Source organism: Antedon mediterranea, chromosome 10 (assembly GCF_964355755.1).
Source record: "Antedon mediterranea chromosome 10, ecAntMedi1.1, whole genome shotgun sequence".
Classification (NCBI taxonomy): domain Eukaryota; kingdom Metazoa; phylum Echinodermata; class Crinoidea; order Comatulida; family Antedonidae; genus Antedon; species Antedon mediterranea.
Window position 1 is genome coordinate 6,191,987 of NC_092679.1, and position 20,947 is coordinate 6,212,933.

Here is a 20,947-nt window from a genome sequence, read left to right on the forward strand (position 1 = left end):
ACAATTATTCAAAGAAAGACAACAAAAAAGTTTTGGAAGTTTGACATTTGGTTGCAAATCAAATCATCTTTTGTATATTTGGATGGCTCTGAAAAGAGCCGTTTGGTTTGGAAAATGTTGCGAAGAGTTTACTTCTTGCCAGCCTTCTTTCTGGGAGACTTCTTTCTTGGAGATTTTGGCCTTTTCTTCGAAGCTTTCTTTGTTGGCGATTTCTTTACAGCCTTCTTTGACTTTACAGCAGCCTTCTTAATCTTAGATTTAGGCTTTTTTGCTTTTTTCGGAGATTTAGCTTTCTTTGGTTTCTTACTTGTTGCTTTCTTTTTCTTGCTCTTTGTTTTTGGTTTCTTAGCTTTCTTTGCCTTCATTGCGGCTCTCTTTGCTGCTGCTTTCAGTTTTGCTTGTGCGGCCTTTTTCTTTGCCTTCTCTTTCTTTGCTTTGGCAGCAGCGTCGGTCTTTACAGTCTTTACGTTTAGCTTGAAGGAACCATTGGCACCAACTCCTTTGACGTGGACGAACCTGCCGCTGTTAACGCCTCGCTTCAGTGCCAACTTTAGATGGGTATTCATAGAAGCATCGACCTTAAAATTGGCCTGGATGTATTTGGCGATAGCCTGACGAGAAGAACCACCACGCTCTTTCAATGCTCCGATTGCGGCAGCAATCATTGCATTATACGTTGGATGAGCGGCCTTCTTTGGCTTTGCTCTTGCCTTGGCCTTCTTTGGACTCTTCTTTGGACTCTTTCTTGGTGAAGACATTGCGAATACACTTTTGAAAGTTAAAACAAAACTTTTCGACGATGGAATTGCGAATAATAAATTGTTTGCAATTCGCGCAATTTATAGCTGATTTTGCGGACCGGGAATAAAAGAGACGCACGCGCTTGGGGTTCGCGCGCTGTATTATATTCAAGTGCAATTTTGTTTGACATTTTGTGCGAAACCAGTTATTTAATTGCTTTTAAATGCTATATTTAACTTAAATAAATGAATTTAATTAATTGATAAATATTCTTGATATATTTGACTTTCGTTTCGTTGAAATTAGTGACAAAATACAAATTAACGAATATGCATAATTTTGTTATAAACTTTTATCTATTTTTTTGGAAAATTATATCTTTAAATTTACTTTAAAATTTTCATTTTTAAATTTTTATTATTAATGTTTTCATATATCTATCTAATATATTGATATTTTATTAATGTGCAGACAAAAATTCACGTAAAAATATTGAATCTAACCGAAAATATTATGTATCAAAGTTTCAAGGGTAACACAACTGCACCCAAGAATATTTTGCAAAACATCAGACCTCCCCACTCCATGTGTGGTACACACAAACCCGAAGTGGGGAATGGGGAATCGGTTTGAATTCGTGCCTTGTCCTTAAAAAATGCAGAATACGATACATTAATGATTGTTATAATTCGATTTTAAATTAGTTTAGTAAATCATGGCTATATTCTATTTATTATTTGTTACGATACGAGTCGGCATAAGAGCGCCGAGTAGGGCCTACATATAAATAAATGAGGCTAGTATTGTAACTTTATTGTTCACAGACAGCAGCAGGCCGGTTAGTTAGTCCTAGAGTAACATTCTGTTTTGTGTATACAGTAGTTATTTAAAAAACATTTTTTTTTGCATAGATTTATAGCTGACATAAGTCAGAACACTTCTGACAAGTTAAGTTGAATTATAAATAATTATAATGATTATTTATACTGATACTAAAAAATATTATCTGATACTTTAAATAGTGAAAATTGTCTCGTTCTGATACTTGAGTATTTATTTAATTTTATTTACATAACAAATCTTGATTTCGCTTATATTGTTCTTCATTCATCATTATTAAATTTATTTCTTTTTTATATTACACTTAAAATATACAAAACTAACAAACTGTATAAAATTGATGACTTCTACTATTTTTAAAAGCTCCTTCCATGTTTGGACATTAAAAATGACCTATTAAAAAAAAAGAGGGACAACAGAATTATAGAAAGGTAAAAAGAGACTATATTGACTAATGTTCCAATTTAATTTTGCCATAATAATAGTCTATTATTATGGCAATATTGGAACATTATATTAGTCAATAGAATTTATATAAGTAGTTGGAAGAAGGAGACTAGTAGAGGCACTCGATAAAATTAAGGCTCTGATTTTACCAGCGTCTGGAGATGGTAGACTACTTTGTTAGGGCATAGAAACTGTCACGAGAGGGATGGCTTAGGGGCCTAATAATTGCTTTCTTCTTCCGTCTTTCGTCCTCAAGATTACACATGTATAACTAAAACACCAATACAAGTTAGTTTTGCATTATTGATTTGTAAATTACTTCGCATCTGGTGCTCGTTGTGTTGCTTTATAGTATCCCTAATACCACTAAATAATAGTAGAGGTCATCTGGAGTATTGTAGTATTAGTAGGCTAGGCCTGCTAGTAGGCCTACACTACGCACGGTTACGATCCTCTCGTTTCGATACAGGCCGAAATAAGGAGTACGCCCCCATCATCCATTCAAAGTCAAACTCTTGTATGTAGGCCTAGTCCACTGGTGTAGCAGGGCATAGTATCCGCTTCGTCCGTCAGTGGCGGTGGGAGGTTTATTGCAGTATTCAGCCGCGAAGAAATGGCATTGGAAGCGCAGACCATCATAGGCATAGGAAAGGGATTTACACCTTCTGCCATGGAAAATTCACTTCAACCTATTTCTGGTTTTGAGGATAATTTTGATCCATTCGGAATTTCCAAGCAAGAAAATGCAATCAAGAAAAAATTACCAGTTCTCGAAAGAAGAAAATCTGAGGATTACTTGGCTTCATTGGGTAAGTAAAAGGGCTAGTTTTTTTTATTTAAAAGTTTACAATACAATGTATATTTAATATTACTATTTTTATTAGGCCTATTTTATTATATTATTAAATAAGAAAGTGGTTCTACTATACTAAGTTATTAGGGCCTAGTGAGTACTAGATAGTAGTACTAGTAGTATTATACTGTTGGGTTACATTTTTTCCTTTTCATAATATCAGTAAGCAAAAATAAAAATCAGAGAAATAAAAAAGTATGTGATTTTTTTTTGTTCTTTATTATTTAATATTAACTATATATTTTTAAAATTCAAATAATCAATTCAAATTAATTGTTTACTCATTATTTTTTGTATTATAATATTAGTGTATTTTGAAAAAACAGGACAATTTTTAAAAATTTTTTTTATATTAATAAAATAGATAAAATACTTATATTAATAGGCCTACTAACCTACTGTAAACAAACATATACACTGTCAGATTTGATATGGTGCAAAGTCTATGATTTATAAATTTGTTACGGTCACTTAAATTTCCCACATATTGCAATTGTGCTGTACTATGACCATCAATATTTATGGACAATAATCTAACGACAAGTTAGTAAATAGATCAGTAACTTAGCAAGAGTACAGTTGGTCTGCATTATTAAAATGTGAAGTGAAATTTATTAATATTGAATTGCTAACAAATTAGTGAAGTATAGTGAGATTATGTTACATAGATTTAGTTAGTGGTTGCTGTAGACTATATTATTAATTTCCTGTTTTGTGTATTATATTAATGATTTTATGTTAATTTAAAGGAAATATTCTATTTCTTAAGACTATGATAACATTTACCTTTAGCCTATATATATGATTCAATTGGGTATTGCTACAGTAAACACCGCAACCCCCGCAAACCTCCAAAAAAACATAGCAAACCCCATCGAACCAACATAAAAGTGATTGAATCATGTAGTGTACAACCCACTGGGTATATCCATGTAAAAAAAAAATTTAATTTCTACTGTTAACAACTTATTTTTGGGGTAAAACATCATTTTTTGGTCAAAAATGATTGCTAAACCCCGCAAACCTCCAAAAAACCATAGCAAACCCCACCGAACCAACATAAAAGTGATTGAATAATGTAGTGTACAACCCACTGGGTATATAAATTATTAAATTTCTACTGTTAACTACTTATTTTTGGGGATAAAACATAATTTTTTGGTTAAAAATTAGCAATCATTTTTGACCAAAAAATGATGTTTTACCCCAAAAATAATTAGTTAACAGTAAAAATGTATTATTTTTTTTACATGGATATACCCAGTGGGTTGTACACTACATGATTCAATCACTTTTATGTTGGTTCGATGGGGTTTGCTATGTTTTTTTGGAGGTTTGCGGTGTTTAGCAATACCCATTCAATTCATCATTTTCTTGAACATATATTTTGACGGATGTGTGTGTGTTATTTGCACTGTATCAATCAATCTCTTTTATTCATCTCATTAAAGTAAAACAAATTTAAATAAGATGAAAGGGACCTCCAGGAAAAACCCCAAGGGGATTGTGATAGGATCCCACAAAAAACCAATTACATTAAGATTAAAAATAAATAACCTGTATAGACAATAGACCATGATAGGGATAAACAGGGGGCGCGCATTGTTTAAAGGTGTATTGTCCCCCAAAATCATGAAAAATGAAAATTACTAAAATCAGACTTTGAATATTTTTTCAAGTGAATCACTTGAGGAGTATAAAATAAATCTGAAAAAAATAATGTTTTCACTTATAAAATGACAAAATAAACCAAATCAACCAAAAATCCAATTTTACTATTTTTTGCTTTAAATTACAGTTATTTTCAGGTAAATAATTTGTTTTGATCCAATTTTTGGTCAAAATGGATAACAATTATTTTACATTAAAATTGCATATTCAACAACAACAACAACAACATTTTTTTTAGGGGGACAATACATCTTTAAGGAATAGCATTGCCAGGATGCGATATTTAATTTTGTAAATAAGTTTGGGACCCCTCATAAAAAGTCACAAAATAAACATGAATATTCATTAGTCACATCCATAAAGGTGTGACGTAAGAATTGAGCTAACTACAATTCTCTAATGCAAACGATTTCGGTCGAGCCGTTTGTGTAGTCCAGTGGATAAGACTATGGACTTTACATGTCGTTTTATGGGGTTCGACTCCAATGAGCTACTTCTTTTACTTTTTTATAGTGAGAGAGGTTTAGTTATATTTAGGAAGTAGTTCAGCTATCTTTCACGTGGGGTCCCCAACTTATGTACAAAAATAAAATCGCTGTAACGACAACCACTGGCATAATACTGTAAAACCTCGAAAAGAAGCCCATGGGCTTCTTTTTTAGTGCTCTTGGGTGGGCTTCTTTTCAAGATGGGCTTCTTTTCGAGCTGGGCTTCTTTTCGAGAGTACTTTTGCAAACTGTAGAGGGGGGCTTCTTTTCGAAATGAATGCTGTAAATTTTGTGAATTTCTACTACAATAATGTGACTTTTGAGACATTTTTTCAACCATGAAATTATGTTTAATATACCAATTAAAAAACAATATAAAAAGCAAAAAAACAGTCCTATGATTCACCGTCAAATACAATAATTTCGTCATCATCTCAATACAGTATGAGTAGTCTATCTCGAAATGAAGCCCATACTATCTTGAAAAGAAGCCCAGGGGGCTTCATTTCGAGATGGACTTCTTTTCGAGAGTACTTTTGCAAACTGTAGAGAGGGGCTTCTTTTCGAGATGGCCTTCTTTTTGAGGTTTAAGCCCATGAGCTTCTTTTCGAGGTTTTACGGTATTATACTGTATATATTTGGCCACGTTGCTTAGTATAAATATAGTATGATTGGTTGGTTGTTCATAGTCATAGTGGTTCTTTTTTATTTAAAACTGATTAAATTTGCAATCAGAATTAAAAACAATGCAAACATCAGTAAATTACCTTCTTGTTTTATTATTTTATTGCAATTTCTATCTGTTTGTCAATGGATGAATGGATTATCACCAGAGTCAACTTGCTATTGGAGGTTTCTTTGCTATCCCTGTCAAATTAAAAATATTTCTTACAAAAAAAACGCCGCTCACTTGTTGACGTAACAGTTTTAAATATATATTGTCAGCAAATGTTTTCATAGACTCTCTTCTCCCAGACATGCGTTAAGGTTTAATTTGAACATGGCCCATCCTAGTTTACAAATTATCAAAACGTCAGCCTCTAGAACTATAACTTGCTGCTTGATAGCTTCTGAATATTGTAGTATGCTGGGGATGTAGCTGGCTAAAGCAGCAGCGTGAAAATGAAAAAAAATATAGCAGCCTGTGAATATGTGATTAATTTACAACAACCCAAGGAGTGATGGTGCATCTTTAAAGCAATCAAATAATATACATAATGTACAGTACACTAACTTTTCCATTAGTGATGGAAGTTAATTCCCTTTAATACTAATTACTAAATACTGTATTAGTGCCACGCCCCCTGGTAAAAAGAGGCACAGGTCAAAGGTCACTTACTCAATTAGCAAATTATGATCCCCAACAGAGATGACTCAATTATTGAGACACAAACACAAGGGATAATTTCTACAACAATTTTGATTAGAAATTTTTGCTATGTTAATCAAAATTAATACTGATTAGCAAAACTCAGTTTTTCCGCAGCAAGTTTTTATAATAAAAAATATGATAGTGCCAGAATTAGAGTAGACATAGAGAATTTCATTTTTTGCGACAGTTTGAGTTATACATTCATCCCAAATTTATAATATACCTAGGCCTAAACCATATTAGTAGCACATAGTAAGTGAAATATTGTAATAATCAATTTTTTGTGTGCCTTAGTAATAAAAATAGTCATGTTATATGATTGATATACTGTATAAGTTGTTTTAAATCTGTGTATAAACTGAATAAAGGTTTTTAAAATTAATGTAATTGGGAGCATGTATAGGGTTCAATCCTAGGTACAGTATGTAACTCTTTCAGCTCTACTCCCTAAGCCTCAAATAAGATTTAGTTTTTTTTAAATGTATTTATTCTTTATACTGGGTAGGGTATACTGTTCTCCCAGAGGGCCCAGAGTTTGTGACAGTGGCTGTACTGTATGTTAACTAGTACACCGGGGTAACCGCCTACTCATCTCAAAAGATGTACTAGGTTCTTTAAAGTGCGTATAGAGCCAGATGATGTGTACACTGGACCTACAGTTTATAGTCCTTATCCGAGAAGACTTGTTCTACCACCAGAACCATGGAGCGAGTTAGCCTCGAACCCTTGCCGATATTATGGCTATGCATTACGGTTCCACTGTCTTAATCACTCGATCACTCGCTCATAGTTTATAAGCACGATAAATTATAAAATAGTTTATTATCCATCCTGTAATTGGCGAGTTGCTAAAAAATGCATGAAATAATAATAAATTTTTTTAATGCAGAGAGTTGTACCCTCCAATCCCACATATGGAAATAAAGATGATTTTATTCATTTATTACCTGATGGTGATTCACATTGTAGACATGATGTCTATTTAATGTTGTCTAAAACAGAAAAACAAAACTTGGTCATAGATCGTTTTCTTTTGCAGCACCCACACTCTGGAATTCACTCCCCCCACAAATTAAACACTGCTCTTCTGTTACCTTATTACCTTTAAAAAGTTGCTCAAAACTCATTTTTTCGACCACTAACATGCCCAGCGCCTTTGATTTTGTACCTCGGTCTTTGAATTGACGCTTTATAAATATTGATATAATAATATAATAATAATAATATAATTTATCTGCCATGTCCCCGGCCATGTCTATGCATAAATATTTGATGAGAAATACTGTATAATAATCAGATTTCCACGATTGTTTTGTGGTGTATGATGCTGACACTGATTTTCAAAGTTCAATATTACAAAAAATTGCTTTTTAATTTCCGGTAACTGATCTCAGCTGGTCCTCGGGGGACATTTTGATAACATTGGTTTTACATGACCCGTTACAGTAGGTGCAGGAACGCTTGCCTACAGTAGTAGTAGCAATTGAATTTGATTTTTCATTTGAGTTTTATTAATCAAAACCAATAATGTAATTTCTCCAATTGAAAAACTTGGCGACACCCATCAAAATAGGCAAGTTACTAATTTATAAAAAAGTTATCACTAAGTATTTTAATATTACTGTAGTACTGTATTTGTAACACATACACATTCTAAGAAATTAATATGTTTTATTATAATTAATAGATCGTTTTACTTGTTTTTATAACTATTGTTTTATAGCTATTATTGAAAAACTAAAATACATTTTAAAGAATACAGTACATTATTTATTTTAATTTTATTTTATTCATACTCATTCAACAGTGTAAAACCCGCCCCTTACAGAATGGAATAAACTATACCATATAAATATATATAAATCTTAAAACCTAACAATACAAATTTAAACAATTTTACTAATTTTATTAAAAAACAATTATAACTGTCAAAAAAGAGATCAATAGAATTATCTTTAACAACACAATTATTAAAAAGAAGACAAATACGTGAGATAAATCCATTCTTGGTAACATTGACACGACAATACGGCACATAAAGAAGATTACATTTGGAATTACGAGTACGACAACCAACAGCTTTAACATGAAAGGAAAACAAGGAGATAAAATTACAATTGAAACGGGAATTCATACATTTATACAAAAACTGAAGATTGAAAATGGAACGACGAGAGACAAGAGAAGGAAGAGAGACAGACAAAGGAGGACAGTGACAAGTAGAATACACAAAACGAACAAAACGATCTTGGACTCTTTATAATTAGTTTAATTACAATTATTTTGTTATTATTAATTTTAATGCACAGTAACACCATAAGTTGTATATTGCTTCTTACAGAATCTAAACTAGAAAGATTGAAACATACTTCAAGAAATGCATGCTCAAAAGAAATGATTCGATCACTTCAAGCTGCAAAAGAAGGAACTGTTAAACAGCTTGTTATGACCAGCCAAGATTTAATCATTGATGATGGTATAAACGAAGAAGAAATGCACTCAAGCATAGTAAAGAGACGAATGTTTCCTGAACAAGCACGTACCATGGAGGAGGTCCAGTGTTTAGTTGAAAAAGATTATCTTAATAAATATTCACAAGAATCTAAACTGGCAAGTAAAAGGAAGATGCTACAAAGAAGCAAATCATGTGCTACTTGATTTCAAACATGTACCGATACCATGGAGGAGGTACCGATACCCTGGAGAAGGTACCGATACCAAAAAAGGAGGTACCGATACCATGGAGTAAGTACCGATACCATGGAGTAGGTACCGATACCATGGAGTAGGTTCCGATACCATGGAGGAGATACCGATACCATGGAGGAGGTACCGATATTATGGAGGAGGTACCAATACCATGGAGTAGGTACCGATACCATGAAGAAGGTACAGCACCAATACCATGGAGGAGGTACAAAGTTGAAAACCATCAGGTTTACTTTCACTCTCCAACACAGGACATTTTATTCACAATGCATCGTTTCTTAGAAATGTCAAATGTTTTAAAGAAAAGAATAAGGAACTCACAAGTCTTGAATATTGAGTCCAGATAAATGGAAAATACTGGAAATAGTCATCTTCCATGACCTGGATTAAACGTTATATTACAGTGGACTCTCATTGAGACATTTGTTGGAAAATATTATCTAGAGTATTTTTAAATAAATTCTAGTTTTGTTGTTATAAAGCTTTTGTAGAAAACAATTGTGCAATGAATAAGTGGTTGAATCAATGAAGATAATTTTGTAAAAATGTTAACAAATCTATCTAGTCTTTGTTTTTCTAAGTGAAACAATTGTAACATTCAGTGTTTTTTTAAAACAGTTATGTGTTTACAAATTCAAAGAAAATATTCCAAATGTCATAAAACATACCTCAGAAACACATATTCAGATTACTTTTGTATTTTTAAAATATATATTTGTTTATTGCACGATTTGCTTGTCTTTTATCTTTTCTGTAGCCTATAGAAATCTCATCTTATTCCCTCATCTCCTATTCCCTCATCTCCTATTCCTTTAATTCCCACATTTTTAATTCCACATATCTGACTTGATTCCCAAATATCTGATTTCCATATCTGATTCCCACTTATTCCATTCCCACATCTCTGATTCCCTACATTTCTGATTGTCACATTATATCTGATTCCCATATCTGATTCCCACTTATCCAATTCCCACATCTCTGATTGTCACATTTCTGATTCCCATATCTGATTCCCACTTATTCCATTCCCACATCTCTGATTCCCTACATTTCTGATTGTCACATTATATCTGATTCCCATTTCTGATTCCCACTTATCCAATTCCCACATCTCTGATTGTCACATTTCTGATTCCCAAATATCTGATTCCCATATCTGATTCCCACTTATTCCATTCCCACATCTCTGATTCCCTACATTTCTGATTGTCACATTATATCTGATTCCCATATCTGATTCCCACTTATCCAATTCCCACATCTCTGATTGTCACATTTCTGATTCCCAAATATCTGATTCCCATAACTGATTCCCACTTATTCCATTCCCACATCTCGGATTCCCTACATTTCTGATTGTCACATTATATCTGAATCTCATATTTCTGATTCCAACATTTCTGATTCCCACATATGTTATTCCCACATATCTGATTCTCAAATATCTGACTCCCATATGTGATTCCTACATTTCTGATTCCCACATCTCTGATTCCGACATTTCTGATTGTCGCATTATATCTGATTCCCATAATTCTGATTCCAACATTTCTGATTCCCACATATGTTATTCCCACATATCTGATTCTCAAATATCTGACTCCCATATGCGATTCCTACATTTCTGATTCCCACATCTCCAGCTCTGATTCCCACATTTCTGCTTGTCCCATTATATCTGATTCCCATATTTCTGATTCCAACATTTCTGATTCCCACATATGTTATTCCCACATATCTGATTCTCAAATATCTGACTCCCATATGTGATTCCTACATTTCTGATTCCCACATCTCTGATTCCCACATCTTTGATTCCCACATTTCTGATTCCCACATTTCTGATTGTCACATTATATCTGATTCCCATATTTCTGATTCCAACATTTCTGATTCCCACATATGTTATTCCCACATATCTGATTCTCAAATATCTGACTCCCATATGTGATTCCTACATTTCTGATTCCCACATCTCTGATTCCCACCTTTCTGATTCCCACATAACGGCCATATATTACAGTACTGTATTTTCTTTTATATTTGTTCTTTTAAGTTGCTGCGTTTACCTTATTTTTATGTATTCAATTTCATCTCACCAGTACTTTACATTACGTTTCAAATATCACAGATGTGTATATTACATATTTATACTAAATATTTTCATTACAAGAACATATCTTTCAATATTTTATTGTTTTGTACAAAGTAAAATATATTATTTTGTAATACGTAATTGCTCCAATGTTGTATTTAATAAGGCCTAAAAACTGGTTTGTTCTCTTTAAAATATGTTTTTATACTAGCAGTTTGATAGATTTGCAAAACACCTGACTGTACATGTTTTAATTTTTAGACACGATGAAATTGAGTCTGTGTTCTTTGTGGTATATATTTTCCATTCAAACGGTGTGTTCATAAAAAAAAACAAACCCGTTTTTAGGCCCAAAGCTACGTACGTTCACACTGTACCAATACAGATTCTGTTTTCTGTGTAATTGAACACTGAAAGGGTTTCCACCTCCGGACCGATGCCGGATCAATGTGAACGCTAGCTTTATTGTGACTAAATGATGTACAGCTGATTAAAGACAATTTATGATAAATACCGTTTCTTCTACTCTTTTTTTCTCTGTAATTTACATATTTAAGGCCCATTTACACTAGGATGACGATCGACGATAAATATAAAAGCATGAATTTTGTTTAAAACCAAAGAAATTCGAAAGGTTTTTGTTCTAGAACTATAGGATAATCATTTATGCTGTCTTTGATAAAAATAATATTTTAAAAATTCCATTCAAATGACGTCATGATAAATAAAAACAATAAGATCGTTGTATTTTCACGATATTATTGCTCTTACTAATCATGACAAAAATATAATTTTCATCAGACAGCATAAATGATTATTCTATAGTTCTAGAATGAACAGTTTTTATTTTTCTTTGTTTTATGTATGAAAAATGCATATTTGTCTATTTATCGTCGATCGTTACCGTCCTAGTGTAAATGGGCCTTTAGTGAATTGTTCAAATTTGCATCATTATTTTTCACTTCGCGTTCTTCCGATAGTGATCAGTCATCGTTGGTTTCGAAAGCAAATAATAGTTTCAGGCTTTTTAACCATTTAACATTGATTAATAGACGTCGTTCTGTGATGCTCCAATTAATTTTTCAAACTTATCATCTTTGCAAGATGTCTTATGACCTGATTTATACTCTAGCTTTATTTTGGTCTAGTAACTGGGAGACAAGTAGGCTTACTCTTCTAATAAATATGGTTTTTAATCGGATCGTGTATAAAGCTCTGTCTACTCAAACTTTATGTGACAAAAACATGCTACACGATAACGTCATATCACTGGTATATTTGGGCACATCACACATTTTAATTAGACTAGTTTGTGGTAGACAGAGCAGCTCTGTCTACACTTCAGTAGTGATATGCCCAAATATGGTATCATCATGTCCATATTTTGACACATAAACTTTGATAGTGCAGACAGAGCTTAAGACATGTAGGTTATCTAGGCTTCATTTATAGTCATATTTCGACAAACACATTTCAAGAATATTGCTGTTTGTATAGGTTACTTCGGTCGTATCTGGAAAGTAATTTTTCAAGCAAAATGTGTTGGAAAGTGATTTCGACTGTAGGTCACTTTCCTGCGCCAATAATTTTGTCAACTTTCAGATAAAAAAAATCTGCACTAACTACTGGTTTTCTTGTTTGCTTAATTCGCAAATTTAGTCCTTTTAAATTAATCTGTTACTTTAGTGTATAGATTACAATTATGCTTAATAAGTTCCATACAATATTTTATCCATATTAAACAGCGTATTTGATGATATCAGATTTCCAATCGTGAACCTAGTATAATTTGCAGATCGTCAACAAACTTGTTTACTTGCCTCCTAGCATATCTTGTGTTTCCAATGACTATCACCACATACTGTACAGATACAACAGTAATAGGTTATGGAAATGCAATTTAGAATTTATATTACATTAATGATGAGAGAGAAGCATTACTTTTATAACGATGGATGGAGAAATTCAGTATTAATTTTCATTCGTTTCTTTTGCATGTTGGCAAGTAACCGGTAACGCACGAGACAGCGTATACGGGTTAATAATATAATTCGTACCATATCGATAATCGATATGAAAATTTGAGTTGTGTACTTTGTAGATAATTTATGTATAGAAAATGGTATTGATGGTTGTTAATGGTGGATAGGACTTTTGCTCTGTAAGTGACGTCGCGATTCGATCGAATCCGACTCATGACGTTTTATATGGGAGTTTGTGAAGATTTATAAGGACTCTGATCAAAATGAAAGTATACTGTTATTACCCATTAATGATATTGTATACATTACATATCATATTTTACTATACTATTATGACTATTCATAAGGGATTAATTCCATTATAATCATATATATATATAGGCCTAATGTATGGAAAGCCTCAGGCGCATTTTACAAGACAACATAAACAGTCAACTGGAATTCAGACTTGATTTAGTATATTAATCATTGTAGTACAGGATGAACCCCCCCCCCCCTCTTTAATTAGGGTACATCTTCGGATCCAGCAATGTGTACATTTAATAGGTAGGCCTATGAGGGATTTGTTGGAGTGTTAACTTTCTGGTACTACCCGTATATCACTGCAAAAGCGTCCTAAATCGAATATTATTTCATGCCATGTTTTACGAGTAAGCTCTGTGTTACCGTACACTGTCAAACTACTTTGACAAAAAAAGTGTGATCTACCCAAATATGGTAGTGATATGCTCAAACATGGTGTTGATATGACATCATTATGTCTATATTATGGACACATCACATTTTTTTGTAACAAACAGTTTGATAGTGTATAGAAAGTTGTTCTAGGTAGTAGTCACTCACTGTTAGTGGTTTCACCATGGATTACAAATAAATGCCACTGACGGTTTTAATTTGAGTTGAACAAATTGCGAATATCTATTTTTAGAATTTTTTCCAATTGTAATATGATCACATGTATCATGTATAGCACATGTGCCTGTTTACCGTCAGTACATAGTAAACGGAAAGACTTAGGTGAAATCGATTAGTCTCCAGGAGGAGAGCGCATAATTAAACAAAGTGCTCTTATAGATATAAGTACTGCGTCACTTACGGTAATGCTTAAAAATCGGATGTTAAAGTAATGTCTTTTCTCATTATCCTGTCTTAAAATGGATATGAAAGGATTTTAAAATTTCACAAAAAGGACTTTGTATGAATCCTTTTAATGTTAATAAACAGCACACAAAAAATTAGATTCAAATACCTAGTAGAAATTGAGAAATAAACAAATTAAATTTTGGTATAAAACGTCCGCAAAATGGCCGACCAACTGGCACGCCATCTTAATTTTTATGAACGTTCTATACGCACGTACGAGATCGTCAAATTTAGAGTTTGAAACACCCGGGGTTGTAGCCACGGCAGCAGTCGTTTTGTGATTGGTTAATGAATTTTAATACAGTCCAATCACCGCCTTGTCTCGTTCGCGGACTGTGTGGTGTAAACAAAATAAACAAACCCATGCTACACGAGACTCGCGTGTTGCAAGCTCCCTGTTGCTGCAGTCGTAGAAAATATCGATATTTCACAAATCAATAAAAAGTTATGTCTGCAAAGATTGTACGTGAAAAGAAGAAAGTGTGTATTTGTACTTCTCACACTAAACCACTCACGCAGACTACAAATTAGGCTAGGTCTAGTAGACTATAGTTTCTTCTAAATTCGCTAGTAGTAGGCTAGGCCTACACATGGAGTTACTCCATGGCCTACAGTACAAGAGAGTAGCAGTCGCCGGTCCACCGACGAACCTCCAGGAAGTGGACAAGGCGCGGGCGTAGACGTATGTAAAAGGCGACGTAAATAAAAAAGGTAAGCTTGTGTTGAACTTGTTTTTGGCTCTGACTTTTGTTATTGACTAATATAGTAATATAATAATACTAATAATTAAAGTAGAGCAGAGGAGGTGAGGCCGAGAGGATTATTATAGTTTAGTTAGTAACTGTAGTGTAATTAAATAATAACCTCTTTCTGTTTGTTACCAAGTCATAAAATATAATACTATAGGGCCTAGAGGTAGGATTGAATAAAAATAATAGTACATTTTCATCCATTTATTGGTCTTATCTTTGCAGATTTATGGAATCAACAGTACATGAGATGGCTTTGAAGAACTGTAATAGTACTAGTAATAAAATTGTAAACATCAAATTATATGGCAGAAATAGTGTGTGGAATGAATTTTATTGAACAAATGTATCATAATGAGTTTGGAACAAGCAGGATTTTTCAAACAGGACATAAATTACTTTTGAGACCTGAGTGATACATTTTAATTCTATCAACACCAGCCAGCTCCATCATATTCAAGAGATGGATTCTTTCATAAATGTCCATTGTACATAGTATTTGGCTAAATAAATAAAAAAAGAAGTACAGTAGTGGTTTATTTGTTTATATACCCAGACCCATTTAATGGTTAAAAACAAACACTATATGATGCACTGCTACTAGTGTACTGTCTGGTAGTACATTACCATAGTTACAGTATGACTGTAACCCTAGCACTCGCGTCTAAAGAATTCTATTATGCATATTTTACTATTCTTCATAAATATTTAGTTCTGTAATTTTAATTGTCTGCGCTCATTCTATACTTGGTGTCTTAGTATACTGCATAAATGTATCGTGCAAGCATGATCCAAGTAGCATCTATTATAAAGTACTCTGGGTATCTTTCTATTCACCTGAAAAAAGGAAAATGAATAAGCACATGTTTATCTGCCCTCAAAACAAAATAATAATTTAGTATAATGTATTATGTAGGTTTGATCAACAGTTTAAAATAGCAATGCTCAGTATCTGTTACCTTAATATTATAATTTTACTCTAACATTTGCGCTTCCATTCCAATCAATAAATACATTTGCTTATCCCGTCCATCAATTATCATAATTGCACTCCAATTATAGACCTGTAGGTAGGTAAAAATACAAATGAATTGTTTATTTACTGTATACTGTACTGTATATTGTACTGTATATGATACAAGCTGAAATACCCCTAACTAGGCCTGGCCTGTTATAACCTTTATTACTACATTAGAGAAAATCCAACTCTATTCATTTTATTGGGAATCATAATACAGTATTTAGTATTCAGTGTTGCCTAGCCTACTAGCTAGTAGGGCGGCATGTAATAACAAAAAAATATTTTAATAATACGTTAGTCAGGACACTACAGCACACAACAATATTATTAATAAACGTACTTATAAATAATGTGTATATACATAATACAGTAACACAATTGTGCCTACCATTAACACCCTCAACGATACATCAAGGAGCATACGCTCTCAGCTCACCTCTGGCCGGGCGACTAAACACCGTATCCAGCAGTCATCACTACTAAAAAGGCCTAGACCTAGCTAGCTCCAGGCCATGGCATTGTCAAACACCATTTACTCGTCCAACCGTTTCTTCAAAACGATGTTAACACCCGTGTTAACAAGACGATGTGGACGAATTTCCATCAATTTCAGTTAATTACAACGAAATAATAATAAAATGAATGTTTCAATAATACGTGTATAATAAATAGCGAAATAAACATCGCTCGCGAGGAGGGTCGAGAGAGAGGCCAAGGTGGTCGACTCTGTGATTCTTACGCATGCGCAAAATAACTCCGTGTACCCAGCCAGCAAGATAGGCATTTGGCTATGAATTTCGTAAAAGATGGCCTTGAAAAACGAAATTAAAATCCGTTTTTAAAAAAACTTGGTTGATAATATGAATTAATTTTATTCGATTAGGCTAACATACTTATCCAAGAATAAAAATATCAAAGCAATAAGTAATTACTACCATGCTTTTGCATCAATCAATGATTTACTGCTAAATTCCTATCTCTGTAATACAAAAATAACTTTTAGTGACGTCACAAAAAGTTTTTCACAGGTTTCTCAGGGGCGTTTTGAGGGCGTTGTCGTCCTCCAAAACATTAAGTATGACTATGGCAAGCTTAAAACTGATTGATCTACACGTTGAGCCAATAAAATGATATTGCTAGGAACCCTTTCATATCCATTTTAAGGCCCATCTTTTATACATGGAATTAATGATGGGACAATAATTATTTAATGAATTTGATGCTCGCGTGTTTATGATGGAGATGGTCATTGGATAAGCCTGTGATGTTTAAGATTGTGGTTTTGGTTGGCTGGTTGCGGGCTAAGGGTGATGGATATATTGATCGCTTGGCTTGGTTTTTACACAATAGAATAGGCCTTCCAATGGTTGTCGTCTACAATAACAAGTACTTTATTTACAACTTGCTTAGCGCGTGTTCGTAAACGTAATAGTTTAATTGATGCATGCCCTGACAGTATCTAAAATGTTTTATTTGCGTTAACAGTTTCAAATAGGTGTTTTTGGTATCAATAAAATGCGTCAAAATTAACAAAGCGAAACAGGTGCTGTTAATAGCATACACGGTAATGCATATAGATTTTACGTCTTCAATCAAAAGTGGTGTTTATGACGTATTAGTACGCGCGCTATTTAACGCTGAGTTTAAAATAGTACCGTTATTGCCAAACTCTGTTTATAGGATATTTGCAATTGCCTTTAATATGTACGGATTTTGGAACTGTCATTATTGCTCTCAGCTGGTAAGTGTGCGCTATTGATTTTGTGTGATGGAAAACACTATATTGACACGGTAACGAGCCTGATTGCAGCTACACCGGCCAATACGTCGTAAATGAGTTTTGAGTAGGCCTTTTGATTGAATCTATTTCATTAAATTCCGTAAAGTTAATTCATATATCAAGTATGATTTTTACTCTGTATTCATCGATTGTTCCGTGAATATGAAATTTGAATAATCGGTTTTTAAGGAGCTAAGTTTTGTTCCCACTAAAGCTTGGTTCCCACTAGAACGTAACGCAAGGACGTAAACGCAACGCAAGCGTTTGAAAGCGTGGTTCCCACTAGCAACGCAAGGACGTAACGCAACGCAAGTGAATTGACCAATCACAAGCGATGGCTTATTCGCTTGTGATTGCTAACGGTCTATAACTTCGCTTGTCATTGGTTAAAACGCTTGCGTTGCGTTTACGTCCTCGCGTTACGTTCTAGTGGGAACCAAGCTTTACCAATGACAAGCGAAGTTATAGACAGTTAGCAATCACAAGCGAATAAGCCATCGCTTGTGATTGAACAATTCACTTGCGTTGCGTTACGTCCTTGTGTTGCGTCGCTAGTGGGAACCACGCTCTACCCTGTGATCTGTCACCGCCCCTTCGTTTGCTCCAGTTCTAGAGCTCAGAGTCACGCTGGCCATTACTGAATGCGTGGGAAGTTTTCTTAATAATAATATATTCTTTATCAATCTTAAAATGTGAACATTATTAACTGTTATGTCCAAATGTGAAAATAGATACAGTATATGGTTAAGAACCGAGTGTGGAAGCGTTCAAATAGTAGTAAAATTACGAATTTCAATAAATTCAAAACTGATGCTGTTGCATTGTCTGTTCGAACAAATGCCGGTATCACGTGATATTTGCAAATAATAAGTGTAGACAAGCTATCAAATTACGAGAATTTGAGAGAATTACTGAATATTTACCACCGCTCCACCACCCCCCCCCCCCCTTACCAAACATAAGAACCCAGTGCATTACCTGAAACAGGAGTTCAGTTACCTTTGTGTCGAGAAAAACAAAATCATATTATATTAAAGTATTATTTATAATTTCCCGTGTTTGTCTAGAAATGATATCATGATTGATAGCACGTTTTCTATAGAGATAATACAAACATTAATGAATGTCATCTCATGTATCACCAGGTTTTTGTAGGCTGGCTGTATGTTATAACTGTGCGTTCACATGATCCCGAAATATAATTACGAATTCCTTGTGCTTTGTTTCCACTAGCGACGCGACGTTTTGACGCAAAGTGATGTATTGCGTAATCACAAGTTGTAACCGACGACGCAACAATGCTGCAAATATCACAAATTTGAATTCACGCATGCGGGGGCAAACACAATTATCGAAAGAGCATTTTCATACGTTGCGTAGGTTGCATTACGTTCCTTTGCTAGTGGGAACCACGCTTCAGAGAGGAAACGTACGTTTATCTATCGCGTCGTAGTTGGTCAAACTTGTGTGCTTACGTCGTCTTTGCGTTGCGTCCCAATGCATGATTCCCACTAGGAGACACCGTAACACACAATGACGTAACGCAACGTAAGGAATTTGACCAATCACAAGCGATGGATTATTTTGAACTGTCGCTTGTCATTGGTCAACTCGCTCTACGTCCTTGCGTTGTGCCCTAGTGGGAACTAAGCTTAAACGCTGTTATAATAATAAATGTACGCCTATTGATTTATGACAGAGCTAACATGTTTTTCTTATTATTTTTTTTCTACTGTGCTTTCGGTGACCTGGACTAGCAACTAGTTATAGTCTAGTTTCAAGAGCCGGCGATTTGATTAAGTATTGGTAAAAAGATAAAAATTTTGGCACCCATGGCGTTGCATAAGTAAGGAAAAGACAATAGGTAGAGACTTGGGCAAGTTGCGCCATGTTAACTCGTTGTGCGCATCAGCCAAAGAAACAAATGGGTCCAGATCCTGAGCCTTCCCAAGTACTGCAGTATGGCTTAACTTTATCGTCAATATTGTTATGCTTAAAGCGTGGTTCCCACTAGCGACGCAACGCAAGGACGTAACGCAACGCAAATGAATTGACCAATCACAAGCGGTGGCTTATTCGCTTGTGATTGCTAACTGTCTATAACTTCGCTTGTCATTGGTTAAAACGCTTGCGTTGCGTTTACGTCCTTGCGTTACGTTCTAGTGGGAACCAAGCTTAAGCAATACATACGCAACACATTTAATTACTCGGTACCTTTCACTTTATTTTACTATCGTCGTGCACAACCTCCTGCCCGGAACTCCCCTACTGTACAAATACCTCGTCTATTTAAACCAACTCACAGGTAGAAAATATGCAAATATGTCATTGTGTACAAAAAGAGTAAACGACGTCACAACATACGCCCACCCTACACAAATTGACGCCTGACAACTTCGGTCAAATGTCTAGCATTATATAATTCTAATATACTTTGTTTTTAACATTTTATTATTTTTTTTATACATCTCAACATATGCATTATCTAATTCTAATATACTTTGTTTTAACATTTTATTTTTTTTATACATCTCAACATACGCATTATCCAATTCTAATATACTTTGTTTTAATATTCATCTTTTTTTTTACATCCCAATATACGCATTATCTAATTCCAATTATAAAAATAAGATAAATAAATAGAAATATTATTACATAAGATATACAACCACACAACTACTGCCGTTTCCAATCTAACGTTGGTTAATTCCGTAAATGTCCAAACCAGCACATGAAAATATCCGCCTCAAACAAGTTCTGAATTCAACACCCCACAGTTCTGAATCCCAGCAACAACAGTTCTGAATCCCAGCAACAACAGTTCTGAATCCCAGCTACAACAGTTCTGAATCCCAGCAACAACAGTTCTGAATCCCAGCAACAACAGTTCTGAATCCCAGCTACAACAGTTCTGAATCCCAGCAACAACAGTTCTGAATACCAGCAAAAACAGTACTGGGATTACCTTTTGGGTAGGGTGATGGTGGATGGATGGTGGATGAATTGAATTCCCGCCTGTGGACTTTAGAAAGAGCCGTTAAAATATAAAA

The 20,947-nt window shown here is 34.1% G+C and overlaps 2 protein-coding genes and 2 long non-coding RNA genes across 4 annotated transcripts; 2 read left to right on the plus strand and 2 right to left on the minus strand.

Annotated features, from left to right (window-relative positions):
- Window positions 1–46: 46 nt before the first annotated feature.
- On the minus strand, window positions 47–797 carry LOC140061078 (uncharacterized). The gene has a single exon (XM_072107503.1). It carries the CDS (start codon window positions 756–758, stop codon window positions 129–131), a length of 630 nt encoding a protein of 209 aa, XP_071963604.1. The 5' UTR covers window positions 759–797; the 3' UTR covers window positions 47–128.
- A 1,714-nt stretch (window positions 798–2,511) lies between these two features.
- Window positions 2,512–10,863, plus strand: LOC140060921 (uncharacterized). Its single transcript, XM_072107292.1, has 2 exons — window positions 2,512–2,837; window positions 8,754–10,863. Exons 1-2 carry the CDS (start codon window positions 2,642–2,644, stop codon window positions 9,068–9,070), a joined length of 513 nt encoding a protein of 170 aa, XP_071963393.1. The 5' UTR covers window positions 2,512–2,641; the 3' UTR covers window positions 9,071–10,863.
- Window positions 10,864–14,352: 3,489 nt separating this feature from the next.
- On the plus strand, window positions 14,353–15,621 carry LOC140060126 (uncharacterized). Its single transcript, XR_011847286.1, has 2 exons — window positions 14,353–15,055; window positions 15,319–15,621. It is a non-coding gene; the product is annotated as an uncharacterized lncRNA (long non-coding RNA).
- LOC140060125 (uncharacterized) lies at window positions 15,409–16,841 on the minus strand. Its single transcript, XR_011847285.1, has 3 exons — window positions 16,503–16,841; window positions 16,053–16,157; window positions 15,409–15,930 (listed from the first exon to the last, which is right to left on the minus strand). It is a non-coding gene; the product is annotated as an uncharacterized lncRNA (long non-coding RNA).
- Between the last annotated feature and the right edge of the window lie 4,106 nt (window positions 16,842–20,947).